The sequence below is a fragment of the Neovison vison genome, chromosome 4 (assembly GCF_020171115.1).
Source record: "Neovison vison isolate M4711 chromosome 4, ASM_NN_V1, whole genome shotgun sequence".
NCBI lineage: Eukaryota > Metazoa > Chordata > Mammalia > Carnivora > Mustelidae > Neogale > Neogale vison.
Genome location: NC_058094.1, coordinates 187,231,500 through 187,252,091, shown reverse-complemented (window position 1 = coordinate 187,252,091; position 20,592 = coordinate 187,231,500). Strand labels below are relative to the sequence as shown.

Below are 20,592 nucleotides of genomic sequence, written 5' to 3'. Positions count from 1 at the left end.
ATGTCGGGCTCTCTGCTCAGCAGGGAGCCTGCTTCCCTCTCTCTCTCTCTGCCTGCCTCTCCATCTACTTGTGATTTCTGTCAGATAAATAAATAAAATCTTTAAAAAAAAAAAAAAAAAGAAAGAAAAGGCAGTTGTGACCTCGGAGGTGAGGGGGAACTGTCCGCCTCAGCACTGCAGAGCCTGACGCCAGGTGACAGAGGTCCTTGGAAAAGGGGAGATGCCGGCAGTGCCCAGCTCCACTGTCCCCAAATACCTCATCATCTCCGGGGTGCTAATGGTGCATTATCAGAGAATACTGGGACCTTAAACTTAACCCCACACTCAAGGAAGTGTACCTTCCCCCGGGGGCAAAGAAACTTGTCTGCTTCTGTGAAGCGTGTCACAACGCTCCTCTTTTGTAGAACAGCTGTAAGAAAATCACAGTACATGGAAATACATACGAAAATATGCCAGGAGCCCTCAGTGGAAATGCCAAGGGCTATTTTGAAGCTTACCAGTCCAGGTGGGAAAACAGGCTTCTCTTGACAATGTTCTATTCCCCTGGGGGTTTCTATCAGTGAGCGTGGGATGAGGTATTATCACGTGACCAATTGTGCGATAATAAAGAGTGTACTTTGTGCATAGCATTCCAGAGAAACTAAGGGGTTCTTCCCACAGGAGCCATCACCTTAAAAACAGAGGAACCACCATAAGCAGTATTAAAATGAGCCATTAAATGAGCAACGAGTCCTCTGGTTCAGTCTGTGTGCTGGTTTCTTACATAAAGCTGGCATTGCTGTCCAACCGAGAAGCAGGCCAGAGACCACACGGACAACATGAAGTGCACTTCTAGAAAGACAGGCCAAGTCTGACTGTATGCAGGACCAACAGGATAATTTTATTCTTATTTTTCCTTAAAATAAAGATACAGTAGAAGTTTTACAATTCACTATGATTAGACGTGATTTATAATTTTAACATTTTTTTAAACAAATGACAACAGAAACAAAGAACTAGTACAAATTACAAAAACTACTGGAGCAAAGAGGAACTATTTTTCCAATCAAAACATGTGCCATAGCTAAACCTTCTCAGAAAAGTTTCTAAGATTTCTTAGCTAAACTTTCTTAGAGAGGGTTTGTAGGAAGCCTTTAATCTCAAATGTTTAACTGTTTTTGTGACCACTAAATGCTTTCACCAACTTCTTAATCAAATGCTTCTTAAACTTAGGAAACAATGACCAAGTGGCCTGAAACACATAAGTCTTGATCCCGTTTTTTTCCAGCTATAAATTAATATTTCAAGAAAACAAATATTTTCTAAGCACAGAAGCTTTCTTAAAAAACTTCAGTTACCTTTTCTGGCTCAGTACCTGACTGAAATGTTCAAATGTTTATATTGCACACGAAAAAATTTGAGCAGCATACTATGTGTATGTGAGAAGCTGATGAAAAATAAGACTGGAAAAAACCCCCTAAATTGTATCCCATTTACATGATTTAAATATATAGTTTCTATATCTTTAATTAATATAAGTAAAAAGGTAAAGTTCAGAACAGCACAGAAATACAAATCATTAGAGTTTTACAAAATATACTCAACCCCTCTACGTGCACAATCGTTTAATTCTGGAGTTACCATACAAGGGAGGAGCTAATTTCTTCCCCTTCATAGGAAAGCAGGAAGTCATGTGTACAAAGTTATTTATACGAAAAGAATAAAGGTCCACATTCCTTTTCTTTGTCCTTGACAAGTATTTATGGAATGTTAGAAATTATGACAAAACAATTCCAATGTCATGAAGTCCAAAGACCTGGAATGAAAAACTCTAGGCCGTGTTGTGTGGAAGGACAATCATCTTCTAGAAGCTGGGATTGCGCTCCCTGTCAGCCTCAGAGGCTACCACTGATTTGGGTGGAAAGGCCATAAATGCTGTGCCACCTCTGGTCAAAGAGTCAGAGCATGCAAATGGTGATGTCATTTCAAGAGTCCCAACCAACTGCCCAATGAAACGTGGGTGATATTTAGCAGCTACCATTCTAAAAGGCTACTTCCCCAAACTGTGACACAGATAAAAGTTCATGCGGTTCAAGATCAGCTCACTGCCCCTCACAGAGCTGACTGCTCCCCAACTCATCATGAGGCCCAGAGGGGGGGGGGGAAAAACCACTGGCTGGCTGTAACTTCCACAAAACAAAGAAAGAACAAAACCTGCCTGTCAGGGAGGTAATGTTATAGCTTCATTTAAAAACCTGTAGTTAGTAGATTAAAATTCTAACTTCTTTGTAAAAGAATTCTTATAACCTTTAGCACATTAAATACTGCTCTCAAAATACCTTCAATCAGATTTTAAGTAACTTGTTTCTCAGCCTTGCAACTTCCAAGTTGTCTACTTGTCTCCCTTCTAATATGCTTTCTCCTTGCCTTTCTAAAGTAAATTATTCTTTAAAAAAAAAAAAAGCAATGCTTAATATAGAACTCAGAAAACAAGATAACGTTGAGGAAATCACGTCATTTGCTCTGGTTCACTGCCCGTGTATATTTCCACTGTTTCTTAGAGCAAAAAGTAGATAAGGATTGTTTCAGAGCCTGGGTGCTAGCACATCACTAGTGGATCTGGGGACAGGCTACTCACCCTGGTTACAAGAGTCAAATGCATACTCAAGGTAACTATGCCTCACTCTGACATGCAACTTTTTCTATTCACTTAGCTCATGACAGGCGGTTGGTAGCCTTAACTCTTTTCCTTCCCTATGTAAACTGTCATTACAATGCCTTAGTAGGAACTAAATAATGCCAGGAACTTACTGCCAGCACTCCTTTGACTTACCTAGATGGTAGTGAGGCCACCAGCAAGTTATAGATGCAGTCCATGTGCCTGGCACACCCTGGAAAAGCTTGGCTGACCTTAACTCCCCCAGGCCTACTTAGAAATACTCAATTCTTAGACAGAAAAGCACTGGAGCAAGTATGGCCCAACGAAACATCCACCTTTACTACTGAGATGTCCAAAGATGGCCTAAGGTTGGCTCCTATCGCTCAAAGAGCCAAGGAGGCTACAGCCTCTGGGGCTGGCCACTTAGCTGACACCTGGAATCCAAGGGACAAGCACGCAGGCTCATGCGACAAGGGCCAGGCTTCCTGACATCAAGTGTGCTGGCTGCCCCTGGGCCCCTGCCAACAACATATTAGCTTATGCTCTCTGAAACTCCAATGCCTCCCAGAACCTGAAGGAAATATGGTTCGGTCTTTTGACTACTTCTCCAACAAAAGTTCTATCTTTTGAGATATTCAATTTATGTTGAAAGCCAGTTAAATAACCACCTTAAGAGTTGAACTCTTAACCAGAAACATGAACAGAAAGTTCATTAAAAGTATATATAAAAATGGGGAACAAGTGATCCTAAAGTAAAGTTAAACTACTTTTATTTCAGTGGGGTATCAAAATGTGGACTGGCCTGCTTCTGAACAGTGAGAGATGGGAGTTTACCCTAAGCCCTCACACCATGCGAAGTGGAGGATGGGCCGGCAGTGTGCTGGCTCACCGGCCGCGGTGCGCTCAGCTCTGTGAACTTTGGGCAGGTGAGAGGGAACAACTGCACACCAACACCAACTGCACAACCACACTATGACACTCCAACTAATGATGTGGCCTCATGAAACAAGATGTTAGAATGAATTCTTTAAGTGCAACACTGATTAAAGTACCTTTTAAGGTTTTGTTTGGTATTATTTTCTTCTCTTCAAATAATATTTCCTGAGAAGGCTGTTTCCCAGCAGAAGTGGAATTAAGAGAGTTCTCACCATAAGCCCTTTCACTGATGATCACTGAATTTCTGAGTTATTGTCTCAAATGGAAATACACTTTCAGATTTGCTGGACTTGCGTTAAAACGCAAATTGGAAAATTTAGAGATATTTAGAATTACATCCCTATGTCCATTCCACATGCTCTAGAAAAATTTGCTTAAGTAAACACTTAATTTTTTAAAAAGATTTTATTTTTTTAAGTAGGCTACACATCCAATGTGAGCTTGAACTCATGACCCTGAGATCAAGCGTCACATGATCTACCAACTGAGCCAGCCAGGCGTCCCATTCTTAAGGGATAAATCAAATATAATCAAGTGTTCTCCTTAATTAAATGTTTTCCCAATACTCTATCATATGTAGATCATACTCACAATGTATTTTCCAAGTGTCCTTGGTTACTGAACAAGCAGTTTTTCCCCTGTTAAGTACTCCCTGAGAACACCCATCCAAAGTCCCCTTGAAAAGCAAATGAGAGCTGAGCACAGCAGATACAGGAGGTCCAGTTGTGTAAATATCTTCAGTAGATAGCACACACACGCATGCATCTAAAGTGAAACCAGAGGTCCTTTGTGAAAACTGTGGCTGTTTTTTTCTTCTCTTGCCTCTCGGTTTTCTAAATGTGAGCAAAGATGAGATTTCTACTTAATATTTATGGATCATCTTGTTTTTCTTTTATAAATACTTTCATAAGGGGGTAGGGACTGATTACAGAAGGATTTTCCATCGGGGAGTGGGAAGGCCAAACACCTTGAAAAGCTGTATGAAGAATAAGACTAAGAAAAAAACCTGTACATCTGGAAAACGGTTCAAAAGAAGAAACAGAAGGCACAAACTGTGGGTTAAAAAATGCTTGTAGAAGACTGCAACATAATTAGGGTCGACAGAACTAACACTGAGGTCTTCCAGAGTCTCCGCTGTAAATACACTCATGTTAACCTGCTTGAACACCACTGCACCATGCTATTTCTCTGCACACCCACCTGCACAGTTGGGAAGAGGAAGAAAGCACAGTGACACTCCTTGACGCCTCAGAGCAAGTGTTTAGGACTGGGAAAGAATAAATTAAAAACATGAAACAAAACACTCCATCCTCAGAACTACCACCTCTGGTTTTCATGTTTCTGGGAGGAAGTGAACTGATAAATATATTTTGTGGGCAGAAAACCAACAAAAAAAAATCATCATATAACTCAGCAAAGTAATAACAAAGGGCTGGATTGTATGGCCCCTTCACTTTATAAGCACATTTTAGGGCCAACTTGAGAGAAATCAGAATAGTAATATAACTTAATTTTAGCACATATAAATGACAGTGGCCACCTGGATATTCAAACAGGAAAAGAGAACAAAATTTACATAAGTAAAAACTTGTCTAAAGTAAACAAATGTACACTATCAGAACTGAAAATTCATTAGAAGTTTCACTGTGTTTTAATCAGGCTCAGACTGAAATAAAAGTAGTCAATTTAAACCCCAACCTGGAAAGCCATCCCTGCTATGGCTGCAATTTCATCTTTCCAGCATCCTGCGACATTCAATTAGACAGAGGACAACTGTCCCTGTAAACAGTTCGACGTCCTGGTCCCCTACTGTGGACCTGTGGCCGATGAAGAGAACAGTCTGGAGCAGCAGACAGACGGGAGACATTTAAACCTAAGGAAGTGACAGTAGCCTCTGGACGCCTTGCTCAGGGTTTCCCGTCGGGGGGCTCAGTGAGACTTTGGGGGGCGGGACTGGTGAAAGTAGAAAGCCAAGAAGACATAGCTGTCTTTGCACTGGAAAAGGCTCCTCCAACTGACTGGCCTGGATGGAGAATAGGGGAAAAACAAAAGGAAAAAAGTCTTTACTTTTGTTAATAGACAGTGAAAGACCAATGCTAATCAATGAATGTTAACTTACTGTAAAATCAACATGTTTAATAGTAACTATTAGTTTCAAAACAATCCCTGTCTAGGATGGTCTAGAAGGAAACTGGGTAACTTCGGGAAAAGAGCCTCCTCTCCTAACCATTCTGAAGGTCGTCAGCAGACCCTTCCCTTAATACCCACCATGCTAGGCCAGTGGTTCTCAGCCCTGGCTGTGCATCAGAGCCACTTGGGAGAGCCGAGAAAGAACTATGTGCTCTCTGTAGCTTAAATCCAAGTTGATAACTGATAGCCACCACACAGGGAACAGTGGTTAGGCTACTTTCAGGAACTGTGCTTTTGTCATCTGAAACGATACTGCAATAAATGAAGATGTCAACTGCTCTATCTGCCTCAGGTTGGTTTTGTTTTAAAAAACCTTATCCCCAGGGGCACCTGGGTAGCTGAGTGCATTAAGCCTCTGCCTTTGGCTCAGGTCATGATCCCAGGGTCCTGGGATGGAGCCCCACATCGGGCTCCCTGCTCAGTGATAAGCCTGCTTCTTCTTCTCCCTCTGCCTGCTGCTCTGCCTACTTATGTTATCTCTCTATCAAATAAATAAAATATTTTTTAAAAAAACACCTTATCTTCAAAAGTGATGCTTTAATTATTTAAGTTGCATCACATATTCCCACTATTCTTAGAGAGAGGGAGTGTGGAAGAGAACTGGCCTTAGAACATAAACAGCAGGAGCATCACTAAAAATGAAGAACTGACATCATACACTTATAATGAAGGAGAGTTTTTCTTTTAAAAAAATAAGAAATCAAAAGAAATTAAATGCATAGTATTGTATGGAAATAAATGCTTACATATTAGATTCCATTCCCTTTAATGAAACGAACCCACTGATGGAGCTATGTGCTGTATGTCATTTAAAGGGATGGGTCTGTATCACATATATACTGTAGAGTACATATGTGATTCACTCACCCTGTGTATCTCTAGGTACACAGAATGTTAGAACTAGGAGGCCTGCAGAGATTCCCGAGGTCCAGGGCTTTTGAACTGTGATCAGTAAGGGTTAGTCGACCTCTCCCAGAAGCTAAGGAAGGAGATGGCTCCTATTTTTACATATTGATATGACAAAGCAAATGTGGCAAAATGTAAATAACTGGCGAATCTGAGATAATCAGGAGCTCCTTGTACACTGTTGCACCACTGAAGTTTGAAATTATGTAAAAAAGAAAAGTTAAAAATGTAGAAAAGGAATTAAGACTTTTTTTTAGAATGGATATGGAACAAACTTCGAAGTATTTTAACTGAAGAAAGCTAGATGCAGAAGAATGCATACAATAGCGCAATACCGTTTGTCTGGCTTCGGTTCTCAGGGTAATACTGGCCACATTGAAAGAACCGGGAGGGATGCCTGGGTGGCTAAGCCAGTTTAAGTGGCTGCCTTTGGCTCAGGTCATGATCCTAAGGTCCTGGGATTGAGTCCTACGCGGACTCCTTGCTCACTGGGGAGCCTACTTCTCCATCTGCCTGCCACTCCTCCTGCTTGTATGCACGTGCATGCTCTCTGATTAAAATAAATAAATGAATAAATAAATGAACTGGGGAGGGTTACTCCTCATCCACTACTTTCTGAAAGAGTTTGTATAAAATTGGTATTATTCCTTTAATATTTGATAAAATTCTTAAGTGATGACATCTTGGCCTGGATTAAATTTAAAAACCTGTGGCATGATTTTTAATTCGATTTATTTAAGAGATATAGGGCTATGTAAATTTTTGATTACTTATTGAATCAGTTTTGGCAATTTGAGTCTTTCAAAGAACTTGCATATTTCATCTAAATTGTCAAAACACTGGCATAACAAATTGTTCACAGTATTCCCTATAATCCTTTTAATTTCTGTAAGATGTAGAGTGATGTCCTCTTTTCCACTCCCAACACTTGTAATTTGTATCTGTACTTATTAGTCTATTAAGGTTTTATTAATACTGTTAATCTTTTAAAAAATGGCCTGTTAGTTTCACTGATTTCCTTTATTTTATGATAATACCTTAGAAGACAGCATTCCTAATGCCTACTTTATTATGGTGCTCTACTACTTATAAAAAATTGCAGGAAATGCTGAATCCTTGTAAACAGAACAGGGAACACATCAAAAAATTGGTATCTGGGGCGCCTGGGTGGCTCAGTGGGTTAAGCCGCTGCCTTCGGCTCAGGTCATGATCTCAGGGTCCTGGGATCAAGTCCCACATCGGGCTCTCTGCTCGGCAGGGAGCCTGCTTCCTCCTCTCTCTCTCTGCCTGCCTCTCTGTCTACTTGTGATCTCTCTCTGTCAAATAAATGAATAAAATCTTTAAAAAAAAAAAAAAAAAATTGGTATCTCCATCAGGTGTGGCAAAACTTGCTGAACTCTGATATTATCTGATGTCATAAGAATTTTCAGGAATAAGGTGAAAACGAAACCTTTGTATTCAACCATCTTGTATTATTATATGATATAAAGATATCTACAACCTTATGATTTTATCAATGACACGCTGAGTACAGAGAAGAGATGTGTTACGATTCTAATCTGTTTCTGTCTAAAGGCATGTCTTACCAACAGCTTTTCCTGTTTGTACAACATTTCGGCTGGTTGTGACCATGACGTTTCCAATTTTTTTGCCACGTTCACTGTTTTGGACAGAACTAAGTAAAGCAAAGAAGTTTTAGGTATATTACAAAAATTCACATATACCACACCCTATAACCAACCCCAAAATTGGATTATTGAGAAAAGAAGCTAAATTACTTATCATGCGTCAATTAATTTAGTAACCTTAGGGACGTAAACTTTCAGAAAATACTAAAATAATGTGCAGACAAACCAAAAAGAGGCCATAAGGATGCATGGTTAATTCTTCCTACAGTTATGACTTGCTAAAGTTACTCCACCAGAATAAAAATGGCAAATTCTGTTATTAGTTCACACCATTCTCTATGAAACAGCAGTGTTTTCACTCTGAAACATACACACTGCTGAGCTAGAGAATGTTATGCACATATTTGGTTACTATTTGAAGCACAAGTCTATCAAGTGGAGAAAAACAATTCCTAATTAGCAATGAAACACATGGCATAAACTCAGTCATAAAAATTTTCCTAGTTTTCTTTTCTAAATACTCACTGTGAGAATCTTAACTTCATGTCTGACACGGAGTACTGGCCTTGAAAAGGATGGCTGTAAAACAAAGTTTGGGACTATTAGACTATGAATTTTACCAATAAAGCTGCAAAACAATGCTGTCACAAGGAAGCATCAGTAAACCTTGCAGGGGTGACTCAGCTGGATGGGGGTGTTCTGCACATGATGGCAGGAAATGGGGCTTTCAGCACAGATCATTACTCACAGTCTTGGGAGCCTCTTTGAGCTTATTTCTTCCCTTGTAAAATAGGTGTTTTTTTTTCTTAGGCAGAGGGGTGGATGTAAGAAAGAGGTTTGTGTTAATGCTACGGTAATGTTCCGATTGATTTGGTCTGGGGCTGGGGCTTAAGCATCAGTGTTTTTAAAAAGCTCCCCAGGATAGTTAGGATTAGTCACCACCTTAGGCCATGACCATGGGACTGTACCTTGATTCTGGCTGTCCTATAAATGCATGCTATTGGTCATTTGGAGATTTGTGTACATCAGTAAAATCCATACTTTCAGGGGCACATGGGTGGCTCAGTGGGTTAAGCCTCTGCCTTGGGCTCGGGTCATTATCTCAGGGTTCTGGGATCGAGCCCCGCATCAGGCTCTCTGCTTAGCAGGGAGCCTGCTCCGCTCCCCAACCCCCCCCCGCCTCTGCCTGCTTGTGATCTGTCAAATAAATAAATAAAATCTTCAAAAAAAAAAAAAAAAAAAAAAGGAATCTGTACTTCCTATCTGGAAAGCAACTAAAAATTTAGGTCTTAAAAATGTACAAAATGGGGGTGCACCTAAGGTAGCTCAGATATTTCAGTGTCTGCCTTCAGCTCAGATCATGATCCCAATGTCCTGGGATCAAGCCCTGCACTGGGCTCCCTGCATGGCAGGGAGCCCACTTCTCCCTCACCGTTTACTGTTCCCCCTGCTTGTGCTCTCTGCTCTGTCAAATAAATCTTAAAAAAAAAAAAAAAGTACAAAAGGGAAGAAGTGTATGTGTGCATATATAAAATCGGGCAACTAGACCAAAGTTGTACTGTAAAAGGAGTCAATAAATACCCATATTCTTATTTCACCCTGAGAGGTCTCTCTCAATGTCTAACAAAGACAGTGACCCTACAGGCAAACAAACTCACATCTGTTTTTCTTCATCATTCTTTAAAACACAGACCTTGTGGTTAGTGAGGGAGAATACTTTGAACTCTAAGCTCTTTCATTTAATACTATTAAGACTTTTTTGCCTTTTAATTCTCTGTTTTTACCACATTCAAATGCCAATAGAGATTTCTGCTATAGCCCAGTGTGACAATTAAATTCACCAAAATCATTCCTGAACCCAGTCATTTTTTCTTGATAGATGATATAAAGTTTAACAGACATGTTCTTTAAAACCCGGCTATATTTCATCCCTGCAGATGCTTTCCTAAGTTATTTATGACATAAATATCTGGATTCTGTGTGGGGAGAGGGAATAGTCTTTATAGAACCGCTTAAATCATATCCCCAGTCTAGCTAAGTTAACCCTAGCTCCTAAATAACAGTCAGGACAAAGCTGATTTTTGTCCAACTCTCACCAAGAGGTATAAGTTTAAAATACTAATGAAAACATTCAGTGTATACTTGTATCATTAAAAAAAATCATTTTAATCATGTAATTTAGAAAATAAGTCCCTAGGATGTACAGTAGTTCCTCCTTAATTGCGGAGGACACATTCTGAGACCCCAATGAATGTCTGAAACCACAGACAGTACTGAACCCTATATGTTTTTTCCTATATATATATATACCTACAGTAAACTTTAATTTATAAATTAGGCAAAGCAAGAGATTAACAGTAACGAATGATAACATACAACAATAACAGCAATACTCTATAATAAGTTATGTGAATGTAGTCTTTCTCTCTCTCTCGGGAAATAGTTCTTACTGCACTGTACTCACCCTTCCTCTTCTTGTGATGATGTGGGATGATAAAATGCCTAGTGATGAGATGAAGGGAGGTGAAGGGCATTTACTGTGATGTAACGTTAGGTTACTACCGACCTTCTGATGATGTGTCACGAAAAGGATCATTTGCTTCAGGATTGCGGTTGAGCCCGAGCAACTGAAACCGCGAAGAAGGGGAGGGATACTACGTACACATTCTATCAATGGAGAGACCCTACTCTGTTCCATTCAAACAAGGTAACATTGCTTCATAATGACCCCACTTCACAGCATGTTTAAATGTCTTTTATGCCTACATGGATAAAGTCTGTCAACATTCAGTATTCTGACAGGTATTAAATTTTGCTGGATTTTAGAATCTGAGTTGGAAACTAAGTTTGACCCCGCATCTAGGAATTCAAGTACCAACTCTTTTCACACTTCATGTTTTAAAATAACCTCTCAGTCTCAACCAGTGGTATTTCCTTCAAGGGTTCTATCTTGTTTGACCATTCCGCTAAAGCACAAATCCAGGGAAAGGGAGAAAACGATCATTCACTGGAGCATCACCATGTGCCAGCCTTCCTCTTCTGAATTATGCCAAGAACTGGGAGAAATGTTAATCCTTCCAAAAATGTCTTGAGCTTTTTGTGTAAGAAGTAAGAATAGGGAAGCAGTTTTCAGCTGCTTCTCTGTATTTGGGATTTTATAATCTACTTAAGGAGATTTTTGGAGATATTCACGTTGTCATCTAAGTTAAGATATGATCTTCTTTATACTGGGGCATACTTCGTAAATCAACCATGTTATGTACTATCAATCCTCAGAGGATGTGCTTACTTCGGATTTATTTCTGCAAGTGCTGGATGCTTGTTGCTGTTCCACACCCTGTAGTTGTGAGTATTCTTCCATGCTGTAACAAAGGTTGTCCCATAGTCCGATAAAATCTTTTCATTATCTGTCAAGTAAATATTTTGAAAGTTGAGCTGGTCTGTAGCCACTCAGGGATATGAAGACTCATAACCAAAACGGGTAAAGGAATGGCTTTATACCCCCCACCCCCATGCTTTTTGGGGGAGATAGCCTACCAGATATCAGGAAACTTGGGTCTAGTTCCAGAAATCCTGTTAAGAAGCTATGTGGCCTTTGGCAAGTCACTTAATCACTCAGAACTTCATTTTCCTAACCAGAAAATAAGAGGGTTGAGCCAGATATATTCTAAGGTTCCTTACAATTCCAAAATATTTCCATGTTCTCCTTACCAAGGTTAGGAGGCATAGTATTATTTATTAAATGAAAACTGCAGACTGTGCAGTGAGTAAATGTATTGATGTATATACATATGGAGTAGGCAATAAAGGTACCTTTCTATCTTGCCACAAATGTTGTATTTCTTTGAAAAAAAAATCAGAATGCATACATTAATTGGTTCTTTCAGTCACTGTTTTTTCTTCCTTGAATTTTTTCTATTTGGTGAAACTCACTCTTTAATCTCCATGCATTTCACTGTCAAAACACTTAAGTAACAAAGGAATTTTCATATTTAATGTTGAAAACTTTTCGGCTTTTTCATTATCATGGGGACATTTTAATGCAGAGCACTTCTTCTGCTTGGAAGAGTAGAAAAGGTTTGGAGAACAGATTCAAATGGCTTTTGCTTCATATACTAATTTTAAGTTGCTTGCTTTGAAGGTGAAACAGGACTTATGTTGCTGGGAAAGGAAGAGGATACACAGGATTCCATATGCAACATTAAGGAACTACTTTTAAGAACGTATTCCTAAAAGAGCTCCCTGGGCTGAATCTCCTTTAGATCAGCAGCACGGGCCTGAGCCAGATTATATGAGTTTGATTCACAGTTCAGCCTCCACCAGAGGGATGAGTAAGCTACTTAACCTTACCGTGCCTCAATGCCTCTCCTGTAAAATGAAGAGGACATGGTCTCTACCTCTCTACCTCCAGAACTGTTGCTGAAGATGAAATGAGTTAGTAGAAATAAAGTGCTCAAAACAAAACAGGTCCCTGCACATATGCAAAAAAAAAAAAGAAAAAAAAAAGCCTAGTTACTGTTATTACTAAGTATTTATAGCTACCTAGGCCATTATGTTTAAAAAGTAAATTACTCATGAAGCTACATGAATGGTGGAGACTGGGGTTTCCTTCTTAGATTACTGAATGATTCTGAACTAGAGCATTTAATCTTGGTGTCTCAGCTGTTACATCTGTAGAAGAGACAGATACTTAAAAATATCCTATTAAGAAATAAGGAGTTGCTCCAGAGCTTTCCTTTATGGATGAAGCACACACACCCAAAGCCTTGATTTCAAATGCCACACGCACTTCATGAAGAACTAACCTGGGAGGGTACCGCACTGATGGGACAGTGTGAACACACTGCTACTGTGGAATTATGTACTTATAGACAGCTACAATGGTAAATTTTAGGTTACGTATATTTCACCACATTTTTCACTTGATCTTAGCCAAAAGGCCGAGAAGCGATTATTTCACCACATTTTTAAAAACTTCCCCCAAATAGTGGTTAATTAAAAAAAAGGAAAACCAAAAGCTCAACAATTTAACAACAACCACCACCTACTATGTATTTGCTACATGTCCACGGTGGTAGGCAACTATATGCAAAAGCTCACTGTAGAGCTTCATTTTCTCTTTTTAGTATAGATATCTTCCCCTATGGAAATGAAATGGTTTTAATACAGGAGTAGGTCTATCTTCACCTATTTAATAGAAACAGGATTTCTCAGAATGGAAAATCTGAAAGTTTAATCACTCAGAATGTGATTTCCAGTGATTTCTTTCATATTTCTTTTCTCCCTTTACATATCTTAAAAACATGTAAGCAATGTTTATAAATAGCCCACAGATACTGACATATCCTTCCACATGGTCCTTAGGAACACTAAGCAGCCATGTAAAAGTAACCTGCATTTACTGTCTTGATAGTTTTTTTTTTAATAACAGAAACATAAACATGAGTTTCAAAAAATATTTGGAATGGGATCCATTTTTGTAAAAGGATCACCACAAATACCACAAAACTAAAATCCAACACATATGCATAGAAAAAGGTCAGGAAGGTTATAAAGTACTCAAAATGCTAACAGCAGTTATCTCTGTATGAAGGAGTAACAGATAATTTTATAATGAAATTTTCTTCCTTATGCAATTCAAAACCTCATAAAAATTAAGAAAGGAAAAAGCAGCTGTGCTCCTTACCTAACTGCAGTGTGGCAGCCAGGAGTGCGTGGATGTAGACTGCAAACTGGGCTCGGATCCACTCGTCACCTCCTTCCCAGCCTGTGCCATCCAGGAAGACATCATCCCGGTTCTCCGTCACGTGTCTCACTAGGTAATCTGCGAACCTGAGGTCTGCCGTGGTTGGATTAAGCAGCTTCCTGAGTTCTGGATCATGGATCTGGATCAGAGCTTCTTCCACCTAGAGGGTACCCAGGTACAAGTCAGAGTCTGGGCATTCACGTGGACATCCATGCCATACTTTAAAGAGTAACTACTGGGAAGTTGAAGCTGGAAATAAAAAATATGAATAACAGCATTCTCAAAAAGTGAGGCTAAGAAAGAGACAGGTTTTTACACTGAAGTTTTTTCTTTCTCTATTTAAGAAATCCTCATTTTCTTTTTAGAAAATATATGCACATTTTATTTTGAATTATAAAAGTAACTCTTGTTGATTGTAAATAGCTTGGAAAACAGAAATGTAGAGTAAAAATCACCATTGTCACACAACCAGAAATGAATACAATTAATAAGTGCAATTCCTAAAAATTCTTGAGTACACAGATACTTTGGAAAATTATTATGTAATATTTGATATACAAAGAGAAGTATGTAACGTACAGGTTAGTTTTGAAGTAATATACACATATCCAAACAACTTTAGAACTAGAACGTAACCAATAATGTTGAGACAACTGTGTGGTCCCTCCATCTGTATACTCTGCCTTGAAATGTATCGACCTATTTTAATTCCTCAAAACTGGGACCCCAGATTTTTCATTTATGATACTAGAAATATTTTCTGACAAAGCATGTTTTGGTACTTTTGATTAGAAACTATAAAAACCTAGGATGGGTAAAATTTCCTTTTTTAAATTACATCTATTGTAAAACTAAACATGATCTAAATTTTTATCGGTTGATGTCAAATATTTATCTGTAGCGTCTTCCTCCTGATATCAGGAACATATTAAAGGGGCCAAAAGTATTTAAATAATAAACACATTTTAATTATGAGATCTTAGTAGGACCAGACTGTCTGGCTTGCAACCTGGCTCGCCCAATTACTAGCCGTTTGAACTCTCTGCTCCTTAGCTTCCACACGTGTAAAATAGGAAAAGCAACAATGCCTATCTAAAGGCTGTTAGAATTACATCAGTTACTTTACCTAAAGGGCACAGAATGCTTGGCACAGGCATTTTTACCTTTATTAGTGTTACTCCTGTGCTGTCAGAATTCCAGTTAAAAAAAAAAAAGAAACAGGGACCAGCAGTGTCAAGGACACACGCTCATACATAAGCCCACCTCTACAATGGCATCACTGAGGTGCTTCTGCTGGCGGAAAAGGATGTTAGTAGCCCCAGCAACGAATCCACGGACGGTGACATCAGAGAGAAGATGATGCTGCTGCAATGCCATGTAAGGCAAACACAGATATCCCTAAGAATCACAAGAGTGAGAGACAACATCAGGAAAGTAACAAACAGCCACATGGCTCTCTCTCCAAGCCTAGAGAGCTAAGTAGGAAAGGAAACTTCTGAACCCTGCCCACTGCCGTACCATCTCTAATACAGTCCATCTCTGACTCACTTCAGTACTACTCCAGGGAAACCTCATGCCTTGACTACGCCAGTTAATTGCTTCCCTTTTCCATGAGTGGTGGTCTAACATTAAAATTGTCTTACTTTATTATTTTATTCTCAGGTCAGCTTAAAAGCTTCCACAGTAACTAAGGAACTGGACTTTTTCATTTGCGAAATGACATTTTAAGCCCATGAAGTAGTATGCTATCTAGCAGAAAGCTGTTAGTTCTTCCAGAAAAATTTGAAAACACATAATCACCAACATACTGTTATGAGAATGCCAAATGGCAATTGTTTTACTGCCCTATTGTTAAAAAACATGCACAAATATTTCAAGATATTTGCTACTACATGTTTAAGGCCAAAAAAAAAAAAAAGACACTATCAACAGTTGTATATTTAATTAACTTCTATTTGAACTGTATTTAAAAATACTGCCCTGAAAATGATAGGTGAACTGCCAAACCACAGCTGGCAATTAAGTGGACAAAAAGCAGCATATTTCCTGAGAATAAAGGTGTTAACACTTCAAAGATGCAATGAAGGAGGATATGGCACTTCTGCTGGAAGATTCTAAATTAAGACAGATTTCCAATAAGTGGCACAACTTGTATATGCAGCCAGGAGGGCACACTTGTTAAACCCCTGAACTTGTTTTCAATCTCAAGTCCTGCGACAATATTACTTACTTCTTCTCACTGTAAAAAAAAAAAAACAACAAACCCAAAGGCACTGAGCTAGAGAGCTTTCTCTTGATGATGTGTTACTATTATTATGAGACAAATCTCTGACTGTAGAAGACATCTCTTTTGCTACTTCATGTTCTTCACTGTATCCTAGAACATGCATTGTACCTAACAGGTGGTTGTTAAATAAATACTTAATATGGGAGAGGAGACTTCCAAAAGTTGAAAGACAGGTCTAGTAACCTGATTTTATTTTTTCTTGACAATATCTTCCTCTGTTCAATAAAATGCTAACTAATAGAGGCAGCCAAAATAAACCCATGTCTATACATCAGAGATACTCGTACAGTGCTTCTCAATCGATGCCCCTCTTGGGATTAAAGGCTGAAAGGACCTGGGCTCCTCATTCAACGTCATTCAGCGGCTTTAAGGCTCAGGGTTCATGCTTTACTTTGTGAGCTATGTATTGAAAAACAACAGACTCCCCTTGCCCCCAGTTACCTATTTCCAAACATAAATATTATAATGTTGAAGGCTCTTTATATAATAGCATGAAAACAAAGAAGTTTTTTTTTTTTAAGATTTTACTTATTTATTTGTGAGTGTGTATGTGTGTGTGTGAGAGAGAGAGAGAGAGAGAGAGAGATAGAGAGAGCATGACAGGAGAAGGGTCAGTGGGAGAAGCAGACTCCCTGCTGAGCAGGGAGCCTGATGCAGGACTCGATCCCAGGACTCAGGGATCATGACCTGAGCCCAACCAACTGAGCCACCCAGGCATCCCAGAAGTTTTTTTTTTTAAACATCAATAAACACTTTAAAAAATATATATATACAAAAGTACATTCCCTAAAAAACCATACATATGCTCTTTGACCAGCATTCTACTTATAATTTATCCAGGTACACCTGCTCACGTGTGAGATCTGTAAAGTTATTTATTGCAGCATTGTTTATTATAGTGAAAGACTGGAACCCTAACTACTCATAAGCGGGAAACTGAATAAATCACTCGTCTGCACAATGGAACATCTGGCAGCTATAAAGAGGGAGAAATTCACTTCCAAGGAATATTTGTTAAGAAAGATTAAAGGTATGAAAGTGAGGAGGGATGTCTGGGTGGCTCAGCTGGTTAAGTGCCTGCCTTCAGCTCAGGTCATGATCCCAAAGTGCTGGGACTGAGTCCCGAATCTGGCTCCCTGCTCAGTGGGAAGACTTCTTCTCCCACTGCCTGCCGCTCCCACACTGCTTATGCTCTTTCTGGCAGATAAATAAATAAAATCTTAAAAAAAAAAAAAAGTAAGGAATAGTCTGTTATTTTGTACATAAAAGGAGGGGGAAATATCTACACATTTATGTATGTATAAAAAGCCCCCAAAGAAAGACACTGATAATGCTGGTGCCCACTGGAGGAGAGGGCACCTGAATAGTAGGGGATGGAATAAGAGGGAGACTTTTTTATAGATGCTTTAGAATCTTTTGAATATTGAGCCATGTGAAAGTATTACATATTTATAAAATTAAGAGTTCAAAATGGCCTTAAAATTATGTCAATTACTTCTAAAAAAATTGTATTGTATGTGTGTGTATATATATGTATAAGTATATACATACATATATATATGTATAGGCATATACCTATATATTTATATAAAAGATTTCTATTTATTCATTTGAGAAAAAGAGAGAGAAAGCATGAGCCGGGGTAGGGATAGGGGGAGAGGGAGAAGCAGAATCCCCACTGAGCAGAGAGCCCAATGCGGGGCTTGATCCCAGGACCCCAGGATCATGACCCTCATGAGTCAAAGGCAGACACCCAACCGACAGCCGCCCAGGCGCCCTGTTCATACTTTTAATGATGATCTATTTTCCCTAAATCTTTTACAGTTCCCTATTGTATTGTAGCAGCAAGAGCTCAGGTCCTTTCACATAAAACAGGCTCCATAGCCAAGCTCACTTCTAACTTTTCACTTTTCTAGGGCACTTTAATTTCCATATTTGGAGCTGTAGTATATAAGAGTTAAAAAAAAAAAAAAAAACAACACCAAAAACCAAAATAAACAAAGAAAACAACACAACAAAAAAATCCACCAAAAAAGGCCTAAAACAGTATCTGCACACCCATGTTCAAAGAAGCAGCATTCGCAATAGCCAAAGCGTGGAAGCAACCCAAATGTCTACTGACAGATGAATGGATAAACAAAGTGTGATATATACGTACACCAGATTATTATTCAGCCTTGAAAAGCATGGAAATGATGACATGTGTTACAGCATGGATGAAGCCTGAGAACATTATGTTAAGTTAAACAGGCCAGTCACAAAAAGATTAACGACGAATGACTCCACTTAAAAAGGTGTTAGAGTAGTTAAATCATAGAAACGAAAAGGGTGGTGGCCAGGGGTTGGAGGAATGGGGAGTTATTGTTTAATGGGTATAGAGTTTCAGTTCAAGATGAGAAACTTCTGGAGATCTACAGTACACCGATGTGAATGTAACTTAACACTACTAAACTGCACACTTACATATGGTACACAGGGCAGGGTGCCTGGCTGACTCAGTCAGTTAAACGGCTGACTCTTGCTTTAGGTTCGGGTCATGATCTCAGGGTCAGGAGACATAGCTCTGCGTCTGGCTACAGACTACATGTGGCGCCTGCTTGAAATTCTCTCTCTCCCTCTCCTTTTGCCCCTCCCCCCTTTAAAAAAGAGATAAACAGAGTAAATTTTACACACACACGGATTTTTTTTTTAACCGCAACTAAAAAACAAAAACTCCACACCTCAGCTTGGTAAACCTAGCAAAACTGTCATGAGCTAATCTACTAAAGAGCTGCCCACGCACACAGTGGGTCTTCTCTCTTGTGACCTGGAAGGGGGTACTGTGTGATTAGGACTGGATGCCATTCTCTCAGCTCTCCTCTGGTCAGGGATGACAAACATGCTCATGAACTGGAAGCCCCCCTGTTAGAGGGATGTCCCTTCTCTCCACAAGTTATCCATAGTTTAAAGGTAATCCCTACCAAAATCTCAACCTGTTGGAGAACTTAAATTGATCCTAAAATTGATGTGGAAATGAAAAGGGCTAAGAAATGCTTAATAGTAATGCTCAATAGTAAGAGGCAAAGCCTTTTTTCTGCCTGACAGGGTATACCTACCGGGGGTACTGCCCCGGGATGGACAAATAAATCTACAGCACCAATGAAACAACAAGAAAAAGTCCAGAAAGACTCCTTCCTCAAACATACAGAGATTAGTTCCAATTAATAAAAACCAAACTGTGAAAGTCAAAGCTATACAGCTTTAAAAGATAACCTAGTACCCCGAGGTAGAGGAGATTGCTTAATAAGACCTCCGAAGCACTAACCATAAAGTAAAAAATGATAAACAAAAGGGTATTGAGAATATATGAAGTCCCTCAAATCAGTGACGAGGACAATCCAGTAGTTTTGAAAAAATACCACACAAGGGGGAATCCAAATGGCTAACAAGAATAGGAAAGATGTTCAATCTTAACAATAATAGTTTTTTTAAAAGATTTTTATTTATTTGACAGAGAGCACAAGTAGGCAAACTGGTAGGCAGGGGGACAGGGAGAAGCGGACTCTCAGCTGAGCAGAGCGAAATTCTCAGAACCACTTCAGTAAACAACTGGGAATTCTAGTTAAGCTGAAAGCACCCATTCAACATGATCCAGTATTCCTGCTTTTAGGTACTGAATGCTCTACAAACTCTGGCATGTGTCTAGCAAGATTCCTGAAAAAGAATTTCAGAGCCTTCTTTAGATGAATGGATAAAGATATGGTCCATATAAACAATGGAATAATATGCCACCATCAGAAAGGATGAATGCCCAACTTTTGTACATGGATGGGACTGGAGGAGATTATGCTGACTGAAATAAGTCAAGCAGAGAAAGTCAATTACCATATGGTTTCACTTACTTTGGAAGTATAAGGAATAACATGGAGGACATTAGGAGAAGGAAGGGGAAAGTGAATTGGGGGTAAATTGGAGTGGAAGACGAATCAGGGAAGGCTGTGGACTCAGAAACAAACAGGGTTTTGGAGAGGAGAGGAGTGGGAGTATGGGGGACACTGGTGGTGGGTATTAAGGCGGGCACGTATTGCATGGAGCACTGGGTATGGTGCATAACCAGTGAAATCTTGGAACACTGAAAAAATTAAAAAAGAAAAAAAACCAGAATTTCATAGCAGCATTATCTGTACAGCCAGAAATTGGCAACAATGCAGATGTCTGTCCACACAATTGATAAGCTTCACAACAGCTGAAAATGGAAAACTACATAGGAATAATAAAACAC

General features: G+C 39.2%; 1 protein-coding gene across 1 annotated transcript in view; it reads right to left on the bottom strand.

Annotated features, from left to right (window-relative positions):
- Window positions 1–859: 859 nt before the first annotated feature.
- The window catches only part of AVL9 (AVL9 cell migration associated), a 62,342-nt gene continuing 42,609 nt past the window's right edge, over window positions 860–20,592 (bottom strand). Inside the window, exons 11-16 of the mRNA XM_044246335.1 lie at window positions 15,308–15,442; window positions 13,985–14,204; window positions 11,588–11,705; window positions 8,824–8,877; window positions 8,257–8,345; window positions 860–5,597 (exon numbers count right to left, since the gene is read on the bottom strand). Coding sequence (XP_044102270.1) covers window positions 5,482–5,597; window positions 8,257–8,345; window positions 8,824–8,877; window positions 11,588–11,705; window positions 13,985–14,204; window positions 15,308–15,442 — 732 coding nt within the window. The 3' untranslated portion in view covers window positions 860–5,481. The remainder of the gene's footprint in view (window positions 5,598–8,256; window positions 8,346–8,823; window positions 8,878–11,587; window positions 11,706–13,984; window positions 14,205–15,307; window positions 15,443–20,592) is intronic.